The sequence below is a fragment of the Salvelinus namaycush genome, chromosome 19 (genome assembly GCF_016432855.1).
Source record: "Salvelinus namaycush isolate Seneca chromosome 19, SaNama_1.0, whole genome shotgun sequence".
NCBI classification, from domain to species: domain Eukaryota; kingdom Metazoa; phylum Chordata; class Actinopteri; order Salmoniformes; family Salmonidae; genus Salvelinus; species Salvelinus namaycush.
Genome location: NC_052325.1, coordinates 30,447,737 through 30,470,192, shown reverse-complemented (window position 1 = coordinate 30,470,192; position 22,456 = coordinate 30,447,737). Strand labels below are relative to the sequence as shown.

General features: G+C 46.7%; 2 protein-coding genes across 2 annotated transcripts in view; one reads left to right on the top strand and one right to left on the bottom strand.

The window, feature by feature from the left end:
- LOC120064314 (cytoplasmic protein NCK2-like) overlaps positions 1 to 22,456 on the bottom strand; it is a 43,703-nt gene that overhangs the window by 20,059 nt on the left and 1,188 nt on the right. The window lies entirely within an intron of this gene.
- On the top strand, positions 2,605 to 4,314 carry LOC120063976 (extensin-like). Its single transcript, XM_039014286.1, has one exon. The coding sequence runs from the start codon at positions 2,605 to 2,607 to the stop codon at positions 4,312 to 4,314; it is 1,710 nt and encodes a 569-aa protein (XP_038870214.1).

Genomic DNA, 22,456 nt, shown 5'->3' with positions numbered 1-22,456 from the left:
CTGACAAAACCCTGTTTGGCAAAGTGGATTGGATTGAGAGTGTAAGTGTAAGACTGAAATAGCCAGATTCCCTTCTCTTCCTTATCATCTCTACAAAAGTTACACATCAAAAGCTAAACTAATACATTTGCTAGATTTTCTGTACAGTGTACACAGTTTCTAAATCAGGATATAGTCTACTTTCTGTGAACGCTTTCCCACTCAGTGCTTCAGAAAGCAGCGACGTGATTATTTTCTGACAGTATCACTCCCCACTCCATCTTTCTCCTCTGCACAGAGAAAATAGTAGCATGGGTTCTTCTGTCCACCCACATTTTTGTCAGCGGCCTTGGACAGCGTTTGGACAGCGCTTTCACACTTATGCCCATCTTCATTAAACGGCTGACTACAGAAATGGTGGATTGCTCCCTTTATCGCTGTCCTCCCCCTACTTCTTTCCTCCATTCACTCCCGGTTTTCAAGCAATTTCTCACATCACTCATTTTCTGTCATTTCTTTCCCTCCCCTGAGTGGGAGAGACATTGTTTAGTGAGTTTCCATGGGTCCACTTGGTCCTATATCAGACTGGTCAGACTGCGACTGGTCCCCCCCTCTGAAATACTCCTTTCTCTCCTCTGCTACTCTTCTATTCTCGCTCTCTGTTCATTCTTTCCATACTTATTCTTCTCCATTTAATGGCTCCTACATCTCCTGAGTTTTCCTTCCTCTCATTACCTCCCACGCTACCATCTCTTACTCCCCTCCACCCCCCCCTTTCCACCTCTCCTGTTCATCCATCATAAATATGTCCATCATAAAGATCATTTGACCCTTGAATTCCGTTACTCTAAACATACATTTATAAACATAACCTCATAACAGGGTTTCCCAAACTCAGGTTTTTGCCCTAGCACTACACAGCTGATTCAAATGATCAACTAATCATCCAGCTTTGATCATTTGAATCAGCTGTGTAGCGTTAGGTCAAAAACCAAAACATGCGCCACTTGGGGTCCCAAGGACAGAGTTCGGGAAACGATGACATTGGAGATCAAACAAAAATGACTTACGTTGGGGTGCTGGGACAAAAATATTTGTAATAAAGCTATGCCTGTACACTCAGAAACTATTCAGATCGGAGTTGGATTGAAATCTGAATTTAAAAAACGTTGTAAACCAATAAAAGGTATAGGTGCTGGAGCAAGTTGACTATTTATTTACACTACTAGTCTCAACCCCTCCCTTTCCTTTTCATGACCCACTACCTCAGGCTTCTATTGTATGACCGTTGTTTAGTTCCTGGCATGTTTATCTCCCCTTCTTTGTTCATTTCTTACCGCTTCAATGGAAGTGCACCCGACTAGTGTTAATCATGTTCTCTCTATTTTTACTCCCGGAGAGGTGACAGTCTGGCCGCTTGCGCCATGTCCCTGGGCACAGCATCACAAAGCACACAATACAAAGCAAATGACAGGCAATGGACTGAAAAGAACAGCTCTGATGTACAGATCTGTTTGTTTAGTCCTGTCTGGAGGAGGAACGCTGTGGTTTGTGAGTGCGGTTAAATGCCTGTGTGTGTGTGTATGTGTGCCACAGTGTCAATGTAATCAGCCATAGGGTCAACCAAAGGGGAAAATACAACAGAAATATCTGTGGGCTAAAGCCACTGCACTGTATTGAACATCATCATTGATTATAGTACTACGCTCTCTCTCCCCAGCACACTCCAACACAATCCTCATTCACAATCACTTTACTTATGCAAACTTCTTTGTGTTGGTGTGAGTGACTGTACAGGAAGGGGTTCTGTGGCACAACCACCTGGAGCAAATATGACTCCTGGGGCATCTGAATGGTCCAGCTAGGTGCAAATAGTGTTAGACACAATGTGAAGCACTTTGAGACTCGCAATCCATTATCATTAGCGTAATAGTCTAGTGATTTTACAGCCTGAACGTTGTTAGAATTGAGTCTGGACGTGTACCGCAATCTCAAAAACACAAACAAAAAAACGAGGCAAAGATGATGGCGTTTGTCGTCCAGCCCGCCAGTAGAGGAACAACAAATTAGGGTAGTCAGTCTGCAAAGAGAGAGGGAGCCCACCAACCCAGCTGACTAATGAGGCTTAGAGACAGATCATGTTTCTCGTCTGAAACACATAATAAGGCCAGCCCCTCCACTGACATCCTGTGGGTTAGCTGTGTGATTTAACATGAGCTGAATACTTTCCCTTTCGGCGGAACAGCAAGGACAGGAGTGACAGAGTAGCTAGACGTTGCCCCAGCCTAAGAACTGATACAGGGCCAGATACGTATCATATTTCTCTGATGACAACAATTAGTTGACTTGTCAAATCAAGTGTGCTAATGTTTGAACAGAACAAATACGTGGAATGTGGAGGTCCTCAAGGACTGGGTTGGGATAGGTAACACTTATTATGTAACGGCAGTGCGATACAGACAGAATGTTGCATTTGAGTTGGGAAGACCCCATCTGCCACTGCTACACACCAGATGCCTATGTCCTTAGGTTGTTTAAGGTACTATGCCATCTCAGTATTAACCCTGGAATTTAGACTGATTAGATGCCTTGAGTTAAAGACTGAAACACAACCAGAGAAGCAGAATGAATAAAGCACAGGAGGAAATCATGCCTTATGTAAAAACCCATCCCCTGAACATCAACAAGATTACTGGCTCTGTTGATCAAACGCACGCAGCACAACCCTCCACGCTACACAACCCTCCACGCTGCACAACCCTCCACACCCCTCCACGCTACACAACCCTCCACAACCCCTCCACGCTGCACAACCCTCCACACCCCTCCACGCTGCACAACCCTCCACAACCCCTCCACGCTACACAACCCTCCACGCTGCACAACCCTCCACAACCCCTCCACGCTACACAACCCTCCACGCTGCACAACCCCTCCACGCTGCACAACCCTCCACACCCCTCCACGCTGCACAACCCTCCACAACCCCTCCACGCTGCACAACCCTCCACACCCCTCCACGCTGCACAACCCTCCACAACCCCTCCACGCTGCACAACCCTCCACAACCCCTCCACGCTACACAACCCTCCACGCTGCACAACCCTCCACAACCCCTCCACGCTACACACCCCTCCACGCTGCACAACCCTCCACAACCCCTCCACGCTGCACAACCCTCCACAACCCCTCCACGCTACACAACCCTCCACACCCCTCCACGCTGCACAACCCTCCACAACCCCTCCATGCTGCACAACCCTCCACACCCCTCCACGCTACACAACCCTCCACAACCCCTCCACGCTACACAACCCTCCACACCCCTCCACGCTACACAACCCTCCACACCCCTCCACGCTGCACAACCCTCCACACCCCTCCACGCTGCACAACCCTCCACGCTGCACAACCCTCCACACTGCACAACCCTCCACAACCCCTCCACGCTACACAACCCTCCACAACCCCTCCACGCTGCACAACCCTCCACAACCCCTCCACGCTGCACAACCCTCCACGCTGCACAACCCTCCACACTGCACAACCCTCCACAACCCCTCCACGCTACACAACCCTCCACAACCCCTCCACGCTGCACAACCCTCCACGCTGCACAACCCTCCACGCTGCACAACCCTCCACAACCCCTCCACGCTGCACAACCCTCCACAACCCCTCCACGCTGCACAACCCTCCACAACCCCTCCACGCTGCACAACCCTCCACAACCCCTCCACGCTGCACAACCCTCCACAACCCCTCCACGCTGCACAACCCTCCACAACCCCTCCACGCTGCACAACCCTCCACAACCCCTCCACGCTGCACAACCCTCCACAACCCCTCCACGCTACACAACCCTCCACAACCCCTCCACGCTACACAACCCTCCACGCTGCACAACCCTCCACGCTGCACAACCCTCCACAACCCCTCCACGCTGCACAACCCTCCACACCCCTCCACGCTGCACAACCCCTCCACGCTGCACAACCCTCCACAACCCCTCCACGCTGCACAACCCTCCACAACCCCTCCACGCTGCACAACCCTCCACAACCCCTCCACGCTGCACAACCCTCCACAACCCCTCCACGCTGCACAACCCTCCACAACCCCTCCACGCTGCACAACCCTCCACAACCCCTCCACGCTGCACAACCCTCCACAACCCCTCCACGCTGCACAACCCTCCACGCTGCACAACCCTCCACACCCCTCCACGCTGCACAACCCTCCACAACCCCTCCATGCTGCACAACCCCTCTACATTTCACAACCCTATACAACCCCTCCACGCTGCACAACTCTCAGGTATGTAAGAAAGAGTAAGAAACAGTGGAGCAGAACACAGATCTGCTGGTTTAAGCAATACAGTTAGCTAAAAGTGTAAACTCAGCTGGCTGTAGCTTATACACACTCAGCACACAGAGGAAATGTGATGACACTAGTGTCCAGTTACCTGCAGGTTAGTCTCCCACTACTGTTTACCCTACCATTTAGTACAGGTCAGGCTGTGTCCTCTTCACTGTGATTGGCTGCTAAAACACCTGTCAAAACAAAAACATGATGCATGTGTTCTCTGATTTAGTGGTAGAGCTCCACCTAACTCTCTGTCTCTCAACACAATGGAGACCACTATGCCAGCTGAATTGAACACACACACACACACACACACACACACACACACACACACACACACACACACGTATAGGGGGAAAACATTGTCTGAACTTCAGAATCAATGTGGGGGAAGATTTAGCTCCAGATGCCACAAACTCTCTCGTTCCCTGTTGCTCATTAGTACCGGTGCCGTGCCTACCTGGGAGAACAGACACAGCAGACCAGTGTGCACGTGGGTGTGGGTGTTCATGTTACGAGTTTGAGTTAAGAAACGTAGAAGCCTAAAGGGGGGGGGGGGGGTTGGTACTACAATGGGTTCAAACATCGGACACCTTCACCAATCATTAATGTAATGATGCGTTTATGTACATGTGTAATTATATACTGAACAAAAATGTAAAACGCAACATGTGAAGTGTTGGTCCCATGTTTCATGAGCTGAAATAAAAGATCCCAGAAACCACAGACCACGTGTAACCAAGCTTGCCCAGGACCTCCACATCCGGCTTCTTCACCTGCGGGATCGTCTGAGACCTGCCACCCGGACAGCTGATAAAACTGACGAGTATTTCTGTCTGTAATTAAGCTCTTTTGTGGGGAAAAACAAATTGGCTGGCTCCCAAGTGGGTGGGCCTATGCCAAAACCAGGCCCACCCATTGCTGCACCCCTGCCCAGTCATGTGAAATCCATAGATCAGGGCCTAATTAATTAATTTCAATTGACTGATTTCATTATATGAAATGTAACTCAGTAAAATCTTTGAAATTGCATGTTGCGTTTATATTTTTGTTCCGTATAAATGCACGATGATACTGCTGTGATCCCTCCACGGCAATGGAAGGCAGCTAACCTGGGAAGGATGACTATTCTCTACTACATTAACTACATGCGATGTGTGTGAGAGAGATCGACAGCTTTGTGTACACATACAGTCACTGTGGGCATCATTAGGTGTGATAATGTGTGTATGTGTGTGTGTGTGTGTGTGGATTCAAGAAGCAGAGCATTACATGTGGTTATGTGTCTCCCAGGCTTCACGCACAGCCTGCCTTCAGGGAGTTCAGATCAGCATGTGTAACAGAGTCCATCTCTGTACGTCTGACTAGGGCCGGGCAACATGGCCTAATAATGGTATCTACATATTTCAAATGTTTTCTCTAAATAAGCTTTGTTGTACAATTAAAAGGTAAAATAAACTGCATTTCAAACCGTCAGCAATAATTGAATGAATTCAGGGCGTGTGAAATTACACTAAATATAAGCCCCACTAATCATTTTATCAAAAATAAGCACTGATCTGGCATTGAAGTCTGTACGAAAACAATTTTCTTCCCTTTTTGTTACAAATTTACCCAGAACTATGCATAATGCACATTCACTAATAATGACTTCTTGTGGTAGGTATTATAGAAAATGAACACAGGTCTCATCATCTCTCAAGCACAAGCCCACATGCTAGTGAGTAGCCAGCTAATCTTTATATTTCAAGTATAGACAAATTTGATCTATTTAATAGAACATTTGAATTGTTATGAACAAACCCTTCTGTCCGTCTCCAACTGTTTGAACAGCATGCCAGACTGTCCACTTTGTTCAGATGTTGAAATCAAGTCGTCTACCTTATTTCTCAAAATGACAACGAGTTGACAATTCCTTATATAATTGTGTGTTATGATTTTTGCACATTTATAAAAAAGACTAGACAGCTAGTATAACAGACTTTGGCTAAAATGCTGCTAGTGGTACGTGCAATGCCGCGAGACAAACTGAGCATACTTCTTCCAAAATCAATGTTCATTGATATCTTGTTTTAGTAGTGTCTGCTCTGCACGCAATTGGATTAGTTGAGACAAAAAAATTGAAAAGAAATGAAAATGTTCCACAAAAATGTGCATCTGAAAACTATAACTGGCACGCAACTCAGATCGGTAGAAATGGTCAGATGAATTGCCATTCCACATGAGAAAGGTTGGAGAGTAACGGCAGGATCTGCAATAACCAGTAGGAGGGTATATTTCCTGGCTATCTTGATCTCTGGCTCCCTCAAGTCATTTGTGTCTGATGTCATCAAACAGTGTCCTTAAATTGTATTTATTTATTTTATATAACCTTTCATTAACTAGGCAAGTCAGTTAAGAACGAATTATTATTTACAATGAAGGCCTACCGGGGAACAGTGGGTTAACTGCCTTTCTCAGGGGCAGAATGACAGATTTTTACTTTGTTAGCTTGGGGATTCGATCCAGCAACCTTTCGGTTACTGACCCAACGCTCTAACCATTAGGCTTCCTGCATCAGACAAGCTCAATGCATATATAATTGATTTTATTAAAACACATAGGGTGTGTCCATGAAAAAATACACGTTTTATCTTTTAGACCATTCGATTGGTCGATACAAGATACGACTTTCGTTCGACCAAGTTATTTTTTAGTCGGGGACAGCCCTACCTCTATTACAGTAAAATAATGTCTCAATGTGTTTGTTTTCGGTGTCTATATGACTGATTCTGTTGGGCCAAACCTCAAATGCAAATGTCAGAGAGGAAGAAGTGATCTCTCAACTTAAATTGGTGTGAGTGGCAGGGGGAGGGGCTTTGTGTGTGTGTATAAACAGAGAGGAAGAGGTGAAGAGAGAGGTTTCTCTCGCCAAAATCGATCCAAAAGAAGCCCAATGCATTTCCATGGGCTTATTTTGGACCTAAGCTTGTCGCCTGCCTTCCCGCCTTTGGGACAACGACTCCCATTGTTAAGGCGGAGAAATGAGCATCTCGTCATTATATGCAGATTTCTGGTGTAAATGGGAATGTGCACACAGCACAGAAGAAGGAGACAAGACTAAAAAGACGACATGAGAACAAGCGGACAAGAAACGCACATAAAAACGAATACAAAAAAAAAACGTGATTCTCGTGATACAGGCAATTGGAATATCGTGCAAAAACATGAATTCGATATATCTCCCAGCCCTCCGTCTGACTACACAAGGCAGTCGTGTACCCTTGCAACTGTACTTCAAGCCCTGAGGAAGATGACATCACTGCTCATTGCTAATAGCCATTGGGTTTTTCAACTTTTTCAGCACGGGACCCAAGCTTAGGAAAACATGCAACTATACGTAAATATGGGTACATAACATTGCCCTTATGCCTAAAACTAAAGCAATATAGACAATAACAATGAAATGAGATACCCATATGAATAGCTATTGATGTTTATTGTTCCCCATTAAAAACAATGTTACATATTTGTCTAGGTTGGAACTGTTGCTGTTAAAATACAATAAGTAATTTTCATTCTGAACTGGAAGAATCTGATCGCAACACACAGATATCTAACAGAACACACACAGGCTCCGTTTGATCGTGCAACCCTAAGTAACAGTACAGATGAAAATGGTCAGGCCTATTGTACATCTTACTGTAGAAATTATTGTTGGAACTGTGACTTAAAATACAATACATCATTGTTATTATGAACTAGAATAAACTGATCACATCACACAGATGTAGACCAGAAAACAAACAAACAAACACACTCCTAATAAGAGGTGTGTGGCTGGTTGAAGTTTTCAACAAGCAGGTCTATTCTGGGCTTCGTTTTTTAGTCTGTTTCTGTACTTGTTCTTTTAAGTACGTCAGAGTTAAGAACCCTGACTCGCATAGGTATGTGGTGCCAAAACTGGATCAGAATATCTACTGCTTTCTCAGTCAGGCGGTAGACCGCTTTCTGCTGCAGATGAGCAACCCAGAACTGTGTGTGTGTGTGTGTGTGTGTGTGTGTTTGCCTCAAAAAGCATCTTGCTTCAATCAGTTTATTCCAGTTCAGAATAAAAAAGATTACTTGTATTTTAACAGCAACAGTTCCAACATATACTTGTTTTCAACAATAATACCGTAGGTAGGGGTGCACCGATATGACATTTTTGGCCGATACCGATTTCCGATATTTTCCTTGGTAAAAAAAAAAACGACACCGATACTTATAATATTTAGCGGCCTTTTAAGCATTTTAGTACAATTAAATAGTTAACACACACACAGACACAGCGGTCTAAGGCACTGCATGTCAGTGCAAGAGGCGTCACTACAGTCCCTGGTTCGAATACAGGCTGTATCACATTCGGCCGTGATTGGGAGTCCCATAGGGCAGCGCACAATTGGCCCAGCGTCGTCCAGGTTTGGCCGGGGAAGGCCGTCATTGTAAATAAGAATTTGTTCTTGTATACGGCCATAAGCAAACAGGAAAACGCTCAACCAGAGGCGGCGCTCCTAGTAGCCAGGGACTTTAACTTTTTAGGGATAGTGTCACGATCGTCAAAGGGACTGAGAGAGGACCAAGGCGCAGCGCGTGGAAAGTACATCTTCTCTTTATTAGAAGAAGGAAAAAACAAAAACAAAAACAACAAACAGACGAACGTGAAGCTAAGCAAGAACTAAGTGCATACATGCAACATAGAACATCGACATAGACAATTCCCCACAAACAGCTAAAGCCTATGGTTGCCTTAAATATGGCTCCCAATCAGAGACAACAATAACCAGCTGTCTCTAATTGAGACCCAATTCAGGCAACCATAGACTTTCCTAGATACCTACACTCAACCATAGACACAGCTAGACTTCTGTACTAAACATAAACCCAACTACTCTAATAAACCCCCTAAACCTTACAACCACCCTAGACACTACAAAAAACACATACATTCCCCATGTCACACCCTGACCTAACTAAAATAATTAAGAAAACAAAGAATACTAAGGCCAGGGCGTGACATAACCCCCCCCTTAAGGTGCGAACTCCGGGCGCACCAGCACATAGTCTAGGGGAGGGTCTGGGTGGGCGTCCGTCCACGGCGGCGGCTCCGGCACTGGTCGTGGTCCCCACCCCACCATAGTCACTACCCGCTTACGTAGCCTCCTCCAAATGGTCACCCTCCACATTAACCCCACCGGACTAAGGGGCAGCACCGGACTAAGGGGCAGCACCGGACTAAGGGGCAGCACCGGACTAAGGGGCAGCACCGGACTAAGGGGCAGCACCGGACTAAGGGGCAGCACCAGGATAAGGGGCAGCACCAGGATAAGGGGCAGCACCAGGATAAGGGGCAGCACCAGGATAAGGGGCAGCTCCGGACTGAGGGACGGCAGCTCCGGACTGAGGGACGGATCCTGGCTGGATGACTGCTCTGGCGGATCTTGGCTGGACGGCTCTGGCGGATCCTGGCTGGACGGCTCATGGCTGGCTGACGGATCTGGCTGCTCATGGCTGGCTGACGGATCTGGCTGCTCATGGCTGGCTGACGGATCTGGCTGCTCATGGCTGGCTGACGGATCTGGCTGCTCATGGCTGGCTGACGGATCTGGACGCTCATGGCTGGCTGACGGCTCTGGACGCTCATGGCTGGCTGACGGCTCTGGACGCTCATGGCTGGCTGACGGCTCTGGACGCTCATGTCTGGCTGACGGCTCTGGCAGATCCTGTCTGGTTGGCGACTCTGGCAGATCCTGTCTGGTTGGCGGCTCTGGCAGATCCTGTCTGGTTGGCGGCTCTGGCAGATCCTGTCTGGTTGGCGGCTCTGGCAGATCCTGTCTGGTTGGCGGCTCTGGCAGATCCTGTCTGGTTGGCGGCTCTGGCAGATCCTGTCTGGTTGGCGGCTCTGGCAGATCCTGACTGACGAATGGCTCTAGCGGCTCCTGACTGACTAACGGCTCTGACGGCTCGGGACAGACGGGCGGCTCTAATGGCTCGGGACAGACGGATGGCTCAGACGGCACTGGGCAGACGGATGGCTCAGATGGCGCTGGGGAGACGGATGGCTCAGATGGCGCTGGGGAGACGGATGGCTCAGATGGCGCTGGGGAGACGGATGGCTCAGATGGCGCTGGGGAGACGGATGGCTCAGATGGCACTGGGCAGACGGATGGCTCTGGCCGGAATAGGCGCACTGTAGGCCTGGTGCGTGGTGCCGGAACTGGAGGCACCGGGCTAAGGACACGCACCTTCAGGCTAGTGCGGGGAGAAGGAACAGGGCATACTGGACCCTGGGGACGCACATTAGGCCTAGTGCGTGGTGCCGGAACTGGTGGTACCGGGCTGGGGACACGCATCTCAGGGCTAATGCGGGGAGCAGCAACAGGATGCACAGGACTCTGGGGACACACAGGAGGCTTGGTGCGTGGTGTAGGCACCGGTGGCAAAGGGCTGGAGACACGCACCATAGGGCTAGTGCGTGGAGGAGGCACTGGTGGTACTGGGTCGGGGCGGGGAGGTGGCGCCGGAAATACCGGACCGTGCATGCGTACTGGCTCCCTTGAGCACTGAGCCTGCCCAACCTTACCTGGTTGTATGCTCCCCGTCGCCCGACCAGTGCGGGGAGGTGGAATAACCCGCACCGGGCTATGTAGGCGAACCGGGAACACCATGCGTAAGGCTGGTGCCATGTACGCCGGCCCGAGGAGACGCACTGGTGACCAGATACGTTGGACCGGCTTCATGACATCCGGCTCAACGCTCAATCTAGCCCGGCCGATACGTGGAGCTGGAATGTACCGAACCGGGCTATGCACGCGTACAGGAGACACCATGCGCTCTACTGCGTAACACGGTGTCTGCCCGTACTCTCGCTCTCCACGGTAAGTACAGGGAGTAGGCGCAGGTCTCCTACCTGACTTCGCCACACTCCCTTTAAGACCCCCCCCAAGAAATTTTTGGGTTGTACTCACGGGCTTCCAGCCTTGCTTCCGTGCTGCCTCCTCATATCGCCTCCTCTCGGCTTTAGCTGCCTCCAGCTCTTCACGAGGGAGGCGATATTCTCCCGGTTGTGCCCAAGGCCCCTTACCATCCAGTATCTCCTCCCATGTCCATGAATCCTGTGTAGGTGGATCCTGTTGCCGCTTGACACGCCGCTTGGTCGTAGATTGGTGGGGAATTCTGTCACGATCGTCAAAGGGACTGAGAGAGGACCAAGGCGCAGCGCGTGGAAAGTACATCTTCTCTTTATTAGAAGAAGGAAAAAACCAAAACAAAAACAACAAACAGACGAACGTGAAGCTAAGCAAGAACTAAGTGCATACATGCAACATAGAACATCGACATAGACAATTCCCCACAAACAGCTAAAGCCTATGGTTGCATTAAATATGGCTCCCAATCAGAGACAACAATAACCAGCTGTCTCTAATTGAGACCCAATTCAGGCAACCATAGACTTTCCTAGATACCTACACTCAACCATAGACACAGCTAGACTTCTGTACTAAACATAAACCCAACTACTCTAATAAACCCCCTAAACCTTACAACCACCCTAGACACTACAAAAAACACATACATTCCCCATGTCACACCCTGACCTAACTAAAATAATTACGAAAACAAAGAATACTAAGGCCAGGCCGTGACAGATAGGGGGCAGCATTTTCACCTTGGATGAATAGCGTGCCCAGAGTGAACTGCCTCCTACTCTGTCCCAGATGCTAATATATGCAAAGTATTATTACTATTGGATATAAAACACTCTGAAGTTTCTAAAACTGTTTGAATGATGTCTGTGAGTATAACAGAACTCATATGGCAGGCAAACACCTGAGAAAAAATCGTAACAGGAAGTGAGAATTCTGAGGCTGGTAGATTTTCAACTCATCGCCTATTGAAATCCCAGTGGGATATGGATCTGTTTGCACTTCCTACGCTTTCCACTAGATGTCACCAGTCTGTAGAACGCTGAATGAAGCTTCTACTGTGATGTTGAGCCGGATGGGAGCTGTTTGAGTCAGTGGTCTGGCAGAGTTCCAGGTCCTGGTCACGCGCATTCCGCATGATATCGACTTGCGTTCCATTACTTCTATGGACACAAAGGAATTCTCCGGTTGGAACGTTATTTAATATTCATGATAACAACATCCTAAAGATTGATTCTATAGTTAGTTTGACAAGTTTATTCGACCTGTAATATAACTTTTTGAAGTCCGCCTGGACTTGCACGAGCGTTTTGGATATGCTTACTAAACGTGCTAACAAAAGTAGCTACTTGGACATAAATAATGGACATTATCGAACAAACCAACAATTTATTGTGGAACTAGGATTCCTGGGAGTGCATTCTGATAAAGATCATCAAAGGTAAGGGAATATTTATCATGTAATTTCTATTGACTCCAACATGGCGGAGAAATGTTGTTTCTATCTGAGCGCTCTCTCAGATTATTGCACGGTTTGCTTTTTCCGTAATGTTTTTTTGAAATCTGACACAGCGGTTGCATTAAGAACAAGTGTATCTTTAATTCTATGTAAAACATGTATCTTTCATCAAAGTTTATGATGAGTATTTCTGTTATTTGATGTGGCTCTCTGCAATTTCTCCGGATATTTTGGAGGCATTTCTGAACATGGCGCCAATGTAAACTGAGATTTTTGGATATAAATATGCACATTATCAAACAAAACATACATGTATTGTGTAACATGATGTCCTATGAGTGTCATCTGATGAAGATCATCAAAGGTTAGTGATTCATTTTATCTCTATTTCTGCTTTTTGTGACTCCTATCTTTGGCTGAGAAAATGGCTGTGTGTTTTTTGGACTTGGCGGTGATCTAACATAATCATATGTTGTGTTTTCGCTGTAAAGCATTTTTTTTAAATGGGACACGATGGGTAGATTAACAAGATGTTTATCTTTCATTTGCTGTATTGGACTTGTTAATGTGTGAAAGTTACATATTTCCCAAAAATATTTTTGAATTTCCCGCGCTGCCTTTTCAGCGGAATGTTGTCAGGGGTTCCGCTAGCGGAACATGTGTCCTAGAAGGGTTTGCAGGGAAACTTAAATCTGTTTTACCTCATTTCTACCAGCATGTTAAATGTGCAACCAGAGGGCAAAACACTCTGGACCACCTTTACTCCACACACAGAGATGCATACAAACCTCTCCCTCGCCCTCCATTTGGCAAATCTGACCATAATTCTATTCTCCTGATTTCTGCTTACAAGCAAAAACTAAAGCAGGAAGCGCCAGTGACTCAGTCAACAAGAAAGTGGTCAGATGAAGCAGATGCTAAGTTACAGGACTGTTTTGCTAGCACAGACTGGAATATGTTCCGGGATTCTTCCGATGGTATTGAGGAGTACACCACATCAGTCACTGGCTTTATCAATAAGTGCATCGATGACTTCGTCCCCCACAGTGACTGTATGTACCCCAACCAGAAGCCATGGATTATAGGCAACATCTGCACTGAGCTAAAGGGTAGAGCTGCCGCTTTCAAGGAGTGGGATTCTAAACCAGAAGCTTAAGAAATCCCGCTATGCTCTCCGACGAACCATCAAACAGGCAAAAATAGAATCGTACTACACCGGCATCTGACGCTCGTCGGATGTGGCAGGGCTTGCAAACTATTACACACTACAAAGGGAAGCACAGCCGTGAGCTGCCCAGTGACACGAGCCTACCAGATGAGCAAATTTACTTCTATGCTCGTGTCGATGCAAGTAACACTGAAACATGCATGAGAGCATCAGCTGTTCCGGACAACTGTGTGATCACGCTCTCCATAGCCGATGTGAGTAAGACCTTTAAGCAGGTCAACATTCACAAGGCCGCAGTGCCAGACAGATTACCAGGACATGCGCTGACCAAATGGCAAGTGTCTTCACTGACATTTTCAACTTGTCCCTGACTGAGTCTGTAATACCAACATGTTTCAAGCAGACCACCATAGTCCCTGTGCTACCGCACAGCAAGCGGTACCAGGGCGCCAAGTCTAAGTCCAAAAGACTTCTTAACAGCTTCTACCCCAAGCCATAAGCCTACTGAACAGCTAATCAAAGGGCTACCCAGACACCTCTTTTATGCCGCTGCTACGCTGTGTGTATTATCTATGCAGACACTTTTACTCTAACTACATGTACATACAGTATTACCTCAATTACCTCGACAAACCGGTGCCCCCGCAAATTGACTCTGTACCCCCTATATATAGCCTCACTATTGTTATGTTACCTCTGCTGTTTAATTATTTGTTTATTTTATTTTCTATTTTTTACTTAACACTTTTTTTTAAACTTCTTAAAGCATTGTTGGTTGTAAGTAAGCATTTCACTGTAAGCGCATGTGACATATAACATTTGATTTATTTTTGATTTGATTGAAGAGATCTCTTTGTGTGAGTGAGTGAGTGAGTGAGTGAGTGAGTGAGTGAGTGAGTGAGTGAGTGAGTGAGTGAGTGAGTGAGTGAGTGAGTGAGTGAGTGAGTGAGTGAGTAGAGTGAGTGAGTCTGTCTGTTATGGCCTTTGCCCTGGTGAGCAGCGAGTATGTGCTGGGGGTGAGTCACTGCTGTCCTGCTTGCCTTGCCCAAGCGTGTGTGTGTTATATATACACAAGCCCTGCTCTGACGTTGTGACAATGCCCTCAGACCCAGGGAGTAAGTCTGACGCACAATCAGAGAGAGAAACGGAAGCAGTCTGTGTGTGGTGGAACATCTCTGGACCAGGACAAAATAAATAAATGTCACGACTTGCTGCATCAACCTGTGTGTGTGTGTGTGTGTGTGTGTGTGTGTGTGTGTGTGTGTGTGTGTGTGTGTGTGTGTGTGTGTGTGTGTGTGTGTGTGTGTGTGTGTGTCGAGCTTGACATTTTTTGGTCAGGACAAACTTCTGGCATTACACTATAACAAGTTGTCACAGAATAACACCCCATGAAACAGATTCCCCCTGAAAATGACATGCTAAACAACCCAGTTCTTGACAACAGAAGTGTTTCTATTTTTTGTATTACCAGGCAGAATGGTGATGTCTCCTTCCACAGAAACCCTGTCACACAAAACACTGAACAGCCACATTCAACAGGCATCTGTGTGTCCACTGTGTATTTGTTTGGCCCTGGTAATCCCGAGGAACCTGTCACTCTTAAACCATCCATCTCATAAATAGTGGTTTCGTAGTGCATCCTCAACATGTGTGAGTGTGTACGCAAAGGAGGCCATATTACACCTACAACAAGTGTGTAAATTTACACTGCAGCACACAGCAGCTTGTTAGGCTATAGAGGCATACCAATAGAGGGAAGAAAGGGTGTAAGGGGCGTTTGACACAAACCCATTGAGACCAACGAAGAGGAAATGTGATAAATAAGGAATCGTTTTCGTCCACTATGAACTCTGCAGGTGGACACTCCCAACACAGAAGGCTTTTCATATTACTTGATTGATTAATTGACTGTTGAAGTTAAAAGGTAAACTCCACAAAACAACACCGCAGATATTGAGATGAGTGAGACGCCAGACTTCGCTCTCACACAGTATCTGCGCATGTGGATGGGTTCGCTTCACGCTATTCATAGTGTGGTAGCAAGGGCACCAAAACAGCAGAGAAACAGCTTTCAGTTGTTGTGGAAATTGACCGACTACGCCATTTACTTTCTGCATCTATGTCATGTCGCCGAGTCTACCTTTATATAAATAACCCATCACAGCTCCAGGCATGCTGTGTAGATAGAGTGATGGGTGGTCGGGTAGTACAGTCACGACTTCCTCCAAACATTACCCATCAGCCCTAAGCTGCAGAGCATGCAATGACGTGAGGGAGACATTTGAATCTGTAAGAAGTCCAGTTCCTGTTGGTGGAAATCATTAGGGGCTCTATTATTTTTTAAGTATTTGAATACTGTGTATTGTAGTGCTATAGGGTAGTTCTACCAGTCTTACTGGAGAGGGGTAAGGGTCAGGGATAGGGTATAGCAGCCACGTCTAACCCTGACAGCTGTCTCATCATCAGGGTTATGGCTATGTGATCCATACACAGCCAGCGGGACAGAGGATCACATCCAACACAGTAATGGGGAGGTAAGAAGAGAAGAGGAGAGAAAAAAAACTCTCCCTTTTCATGAGAGGAGAAATGCCATTTGCACCCCCAGAGACAGAGAGGCAGTTGGACAGGTGTGAGCCACTCATGAAAGCATTCTCCATCATTTTGGGACTGAGCCAAACTGATGTCCTGCAGCAAATCCATTAAAATATCACAACACGTGTGTGTGTGTGTGTGTGTGTGTGTGTGTGTGTGTGTGTGTGTGTGTGTGTGTGTGTGTGTGTGTGTGTGTGTGTGTGTGTGTGTGTGTGTGTGTGTGTGTGTGTGTGTGTGTGTGTGTGTGTGTGTGTGTATGTGTGCATGTGTGTGTGTGTGTGTGTGTGTGTGTGTGTGTGTGTGTGTGTGTGTGTGTGTGTGTGTGTGTATGAGAGAGAGAGAAAGAGAGGATTGCAATGTCCACTTAGAGCATGAAGGGCCTTCCAACATATCTACTAACTAAAACAAATTGACAAACATCCCTCTTCTACCAGTTACTGCTGTGTTCATGGACCGTCCCTCCCTTCCCTCGCTATTTAAATTTCAAGGACCTTGTCCTCTATCCTCCCTACTTTAGCATGACCTTTTCCATTCCTTGTACCCTCCATCATCTTTCCCCTGTCTCTCTCCCCCCCCCCATCTCTTTACCCTTCACTCAGTCTTCCCCCTCTCTCCGTAATGGCGGTCCAGCTCCTTGAGGGTTTGACCTCTCCTCAGAACACACGGGGGATCTGGGTTGTTATCTGAACATGACTGAAGCCAGGAGGCAGAGGGGGAAAATCACAGCTCCATGCTACTTCTGGCAACCTGCCTTCTCTTTGTGACTGGCTGCTTTAAGCTGGCAGCAGCATATGACTGCTGCCTCTGGGGGGAGTCACACTAGTACCCCAGTGTTCAAGTTGAAAGGATGTTTTTCACAACTTTCACAGAACGGCACTGGCACGAGTTGTCAGGGAGAGTGCACAAGTTGCACGGAACTAAATTATGTTGTCTTTGTATTTCAGTTTTAGCTCACATGTTTTTTTTCGTCGTTTTTTTTACCTTTATTTAACGAGGCAAGTCGGTTAAGAACAAATTCTTATTTACAATGACGGCCTACCCCGGGCCAATTATGCGCTGCCCTATGGGACTCCCAATCACCACCTCCTCTCCAGACACCCTGGATTCGAACCAGGGTGTCTGTAGTGACGCCTCAAGCACTGAGATGCAGTCCCTTAGACCGCTGCGCCACTCGGCAGCCCTACAATCAGGCTGCACCTAGGGTGGCAAGTGCACACACACAGAATCCCGCCACCCACTGTATTTCCTGTGACTAGATAGCAAGCCAAGTAAATCCAGACCTTGATGCAGCGATTACCTAACTGTGTGTGTGTGGAGGTCCTGAATTGAGGACTCTTTCTTTCTTTCTCTCTCTCAGGGAGTGTTGGGTTTCGCTGCTAGCTCCGTCTTGCTCCACGGCCCAAAGTGGCAATTTTCACCGGGGTAATTCGAAGCCAGCCATGCAAACTGGGAGAGGGCACGGGAGTGCTTTCGACCCTTAATTACTCTTTAACGAGCACTTCTGAGGGTGTTTATGAATTAATGGCCTCTTGTCTGTCAGGGGGTGGAGAGGAGGTGGTGACATCAGTTCGAGGGGGACAAATAGGGAGAGTGGTGGTGGTGTGAAATCCTTCCCCCCGTCCCACCCCTGTGGAGTTTCTAAAGCTCTTGGACTTACACACTGACAGTCTGTATACTGTCTGTATGTAATGTCTTCATGATGCACCAAGTTAACTGATTTTTTTCAGTGACCCCCAAGCATGCTCAATTTCTTTTCCCTGTCCTCCAGCATCCATGGGAGAGGTCGGTCTTTTTAAGGGCCTATTTTAAGGGGCTGGGGGCAGGGGTTGTGGATAGGTAGTGAGAGAGACATACCAGTGCCATCTCCCCCTCCCTATATCAATCCCATTCCCTCTATCTGTCCCCCTCTCTGTCCATATATGCATCCCAGAACAGGATTAGGCTGGGTGCCCAGTGGTGACACAAGGCCATTGGAGGTTCAGGTGGATGCAAGCAGAGTGAGGGCCTGAGAGAGAGGCCAAAGAGGGAGTGAAGGATGTGAGTGGGAGCATTGAGACAGAAGTTAGATAAACAGCTTAAAATCATTAATGGGAGAATGAGTGAGAGAGCGAGCCAGGGAGAGTGAGTGAGCAACAAAGAGAGACGAAGAGGGAGAGCTGGTACACTGTGTAATGAAATAGAGGAAAGGTGAAGGCTGTGAAACCATAATTGATGAGAGGGCAGAATTAGAAGGTTCAGCCAAAGGCCAAAGACTCCTGGAACTGTCTGTGTCCGGAGAACTCTTAAAGAGCTCCAAGCTTGAAGGGCCGGTTCTTATGAGATCATGTATTGGGTGCCTATAATGACATGAATCTCTTCAACATTTGCTCTCACTATGTTATCATTAGGCTTGCGATGTGTGTGTGCACAGATCGATATGGCATACAGAACAAAACACACTAACACCACTGTTGATTGCCGTCCCTGTGTCTTGTCTTCTCAATGGCACAACAAATCCTCTTTCTCTTCCTGGGTCACAGTGTGTTCAGTTCCATTATTACTGTATCTGCTGCCACGGTTAACAGCTGCCCTGCTCTGACTGCCATGCTCCAGATTACCACAATGACTAGAGGGAGAATAACAATGAGAACCATTGGGCTCCCATCTCTCTATCTGCCCGTATGAAATAATCTCTCTCTATGTCTGCTGATGATCCATTCATTTGAGTCTGTGCCCATCTAGTCCTCCCCTTTTGGGAAGATTAACATGTTTCAGTGGGAGAAAGAGGTCATAGAAAGATATTTTCAGTATCGGCTACTTTGCTACCAAATCAGTTGTGTTGTGATGCAGTGGTTTTCCAACATGGCTTCTGATGTGGAGCTCGTTGATTTTCTCTCTAACAAGCACAACAGATGAGGTTTCTTTACCATTGCATGTAGCCTATATTTAAAAAATGTAAGAATCCGGTAGCTCGGACTTGGAGACCGCCGCATTAGAGGTTTATATGTCTAGGAGCCTGAAAGAGCCCATGTCGTCAAGGGACAAATAGTGGTTTCTCTCACAGTGAGGTCAATACACCCTCTCTACAAACACACAGAGCAAGTGGGAGCTCCATATAGCTCTTTTGTGTAAAATCAGATAATGGCACTGAAGGGGCACAGTGTGTACACAACAAATTCCAGAGCTCAGTAGGATGGTGGGTTGTGATAGCATTAGGCCTAAATGTTCTGGCTATTTAAGAAAGAACACTGTCCCATAGTTGGTGTGATATTACAAAGCAGGTTTAAGGCGTCAGCATGCTTCAGTTTGGCTGACGCCCAGCCGAACCGAACGAGTGTGCTCACATACTCCCTTGAAACACCTTCCCTTGAAAAACTAAAATAAGGGGCAATAGTGCTGTTTGTCCATTTTGAGACACCGTAGCCAGTAGACTTCCTCAAAATAGTCTGAATTAATCTAAGATAATTATTGACAGATTTGAGTTAAGTTTTTGCTGATGAGATCTTATTTGCACAATTTTATATCTATTTTTTAAATGAAAAATGTGCATGAAAACGAGTCGTCTCTGGTTGAATGACAAAGACTTTATTGAAGAATCCCTACTGTTGACCAATCACCGATGAAGGGGCATAAACTAAAGTTCAAAGCCGAAGTCTATCTCCAGAAAAAAATGTGTTCCCAAAAAGCCGAAAAAACCCTCATCAAAGTCTGAACAAAAACGTCACAAAATGTCGTAATATATGCATGAACTCTAACGAACTGTTTCGTATGGGAAGCATGCGGACGCCTTTATCCAGAAAGTCTTTCGTTTCACCGGACGCACATGACGTGGACGTCGATTAAGGTGGGTTGGGTTAAATGATGAAGACACATTTCGGTTGAATGCATTCAGTTGTGCAACTGACTAGGTATCCCCTTTATCAGACCTGACGTGATTGAGTTTAAGACTGTTGTGTCGGCCTTTCTTAAACAGTTGAGTCAGCCATAGAAAACCAAACTGGGCTAGGCTACTGTTCGGTCTCGCTAACAAACTAATGATTTCTACTGTCAGCACTAAATGATTTAGCACCTTGATTTCCAATCAGGTTGTACAGCAGTGTTGCTCAATCTGTTTCTGTATTGTAAGTTTTAAAGAGATACTTTGGGATTTTGTCAATGAGGCCCTTTATCTACTTCCCCAGAGGTCAGGTGAACTGGTGGATAGCATTTTTGGCTCTGTGTCCAGTATACGAAAGAAGAGGTAGTTTCACGTGCACGCTAGCAGACACCCGTAAACTTCCAATCCCTGAGCTAACACTAGTTAACATTGACTCGCGAAACTATCTATAACTTCCTTCATACTGGACACAAAGAAATAAAAAATGCTATCCACGAGTTCACCTGACTCTGGGGAAGTAGATAAAGGCCCTCGTTGACAAAATCCCGAAGTCTCCCTTTAACCCGGCACTAACACACCCCTTCAACTAATCAAGAGCTTGGTGAGTCGTTGATCATTTTAGGCGTGGATTGAGGGTAATGGTTGTGTGCTGAGAAGACTCTGTGGTAGTTTCTGACTTCTGTCCTTTAGGCCACGTTTCACCCCAACCAAAAACACAAGTGCAGGCCACACAGAGCAGCGGAATGGCTTGCCCTTCCTCAGTCAGCAAACAGTAGTTTACATAATGCCAAAATCAAACTGGTCCCCTCCCAAATTTAATAACAGGACTACAGAGAACGCCAAACCCTGCATTCCACATACATACCTGTCATTGCAACAACGGCAGCAAACCGTGTACCATAAAAACGGGGTTGCCATGGTGACCTACCTTAACACAGGGGTGTGGCGGCGCTGTAGGTGCGGCCTGAAACTACACCTTACCCCTGAGCGTCTGTACTGTCTGACTGTCCCAGATAGCCTACAGTACCTTAATCCGGCATCACATAAAACTATCTGATAAGGAGAAGAACACTGATGAACTCAGTTTCCATACAGGTCTCTTAATCACTAGAACATGTTCATGCTATTGTCCACATCTAGGAGCGAAATGTGTTAGTTCTGGCATTTATGCGACATTTGCAGTATAATGTGAGTAAAATAGGATTAGGGCCTGACTGTAAAGTACAGTATCTCTCAGCTGGAACAACTTCACACATCCGGAAGCCTAATGGAAGGAATAACATAAGAGAACTGTGGGGTGTAGGTGTTGCAAAGGGAGTGGATAAAAACTGGAAGCTACATTAGGCAACTCAAAACCATGTGTATTTCAGGCTATGAAACCGCACATTAGTTTTCATAAATATCACAAATCGGCCTTGGGCTGAATGACAGTTTTTAAACTGTAGTAGACAAAAGAGTGGACACACCATGGTGGATTCTAATGGGACACACCATGGTGGATTCTAATGGGACACACCATGGTGGATTCTAATGGGACACACCATGGTGGATTCTAATGGGACACACCATGGTGGATTCTAATGGGACACACCATGGTGGATTCTAATGGGACACACCATGGTGGATTCTAATGGGACACACCATGGTGGATTCTAATGGGACACACCATGGTGGATACTAATGGGACACACCATGGTGGATACTAATGGGACACACCATGGTGGATACTAATGGGACACACCATGGTGGATACTAATGGGACACACCATGGTGGATTCTAATGGGACACACCATGGTGGATACTAATGGGACACACCATGGTGGATTCTAATGGGACACACCATGGTGGATTCTAATGGGACACACCATGGTGGATACTAATGGGACACACCATGGTGGATACTAATGGGACACACCATGGTGGATTCTAATGGGACACACCATGGTGGATACTAATGGGACACACCATGGTGGATTCTAATGGGACACACCATGGTGGATTCTAATGGGACACACCATGGTGGATTCTAATGGGACACACCATGGTGGATTCTAATGGGACACACCATGGTGGATACTAATGGGATTTACTT

What these genes read in the sequence shown, in the direction of transcription:
- LOC120063976 (XM_039014286.1), top strand. Translation starts at nt 2,605, where the DNA reads ATGAATAAAGCACAGGAGGAAATCATGCCTTATGTAAAAACCCATCCC.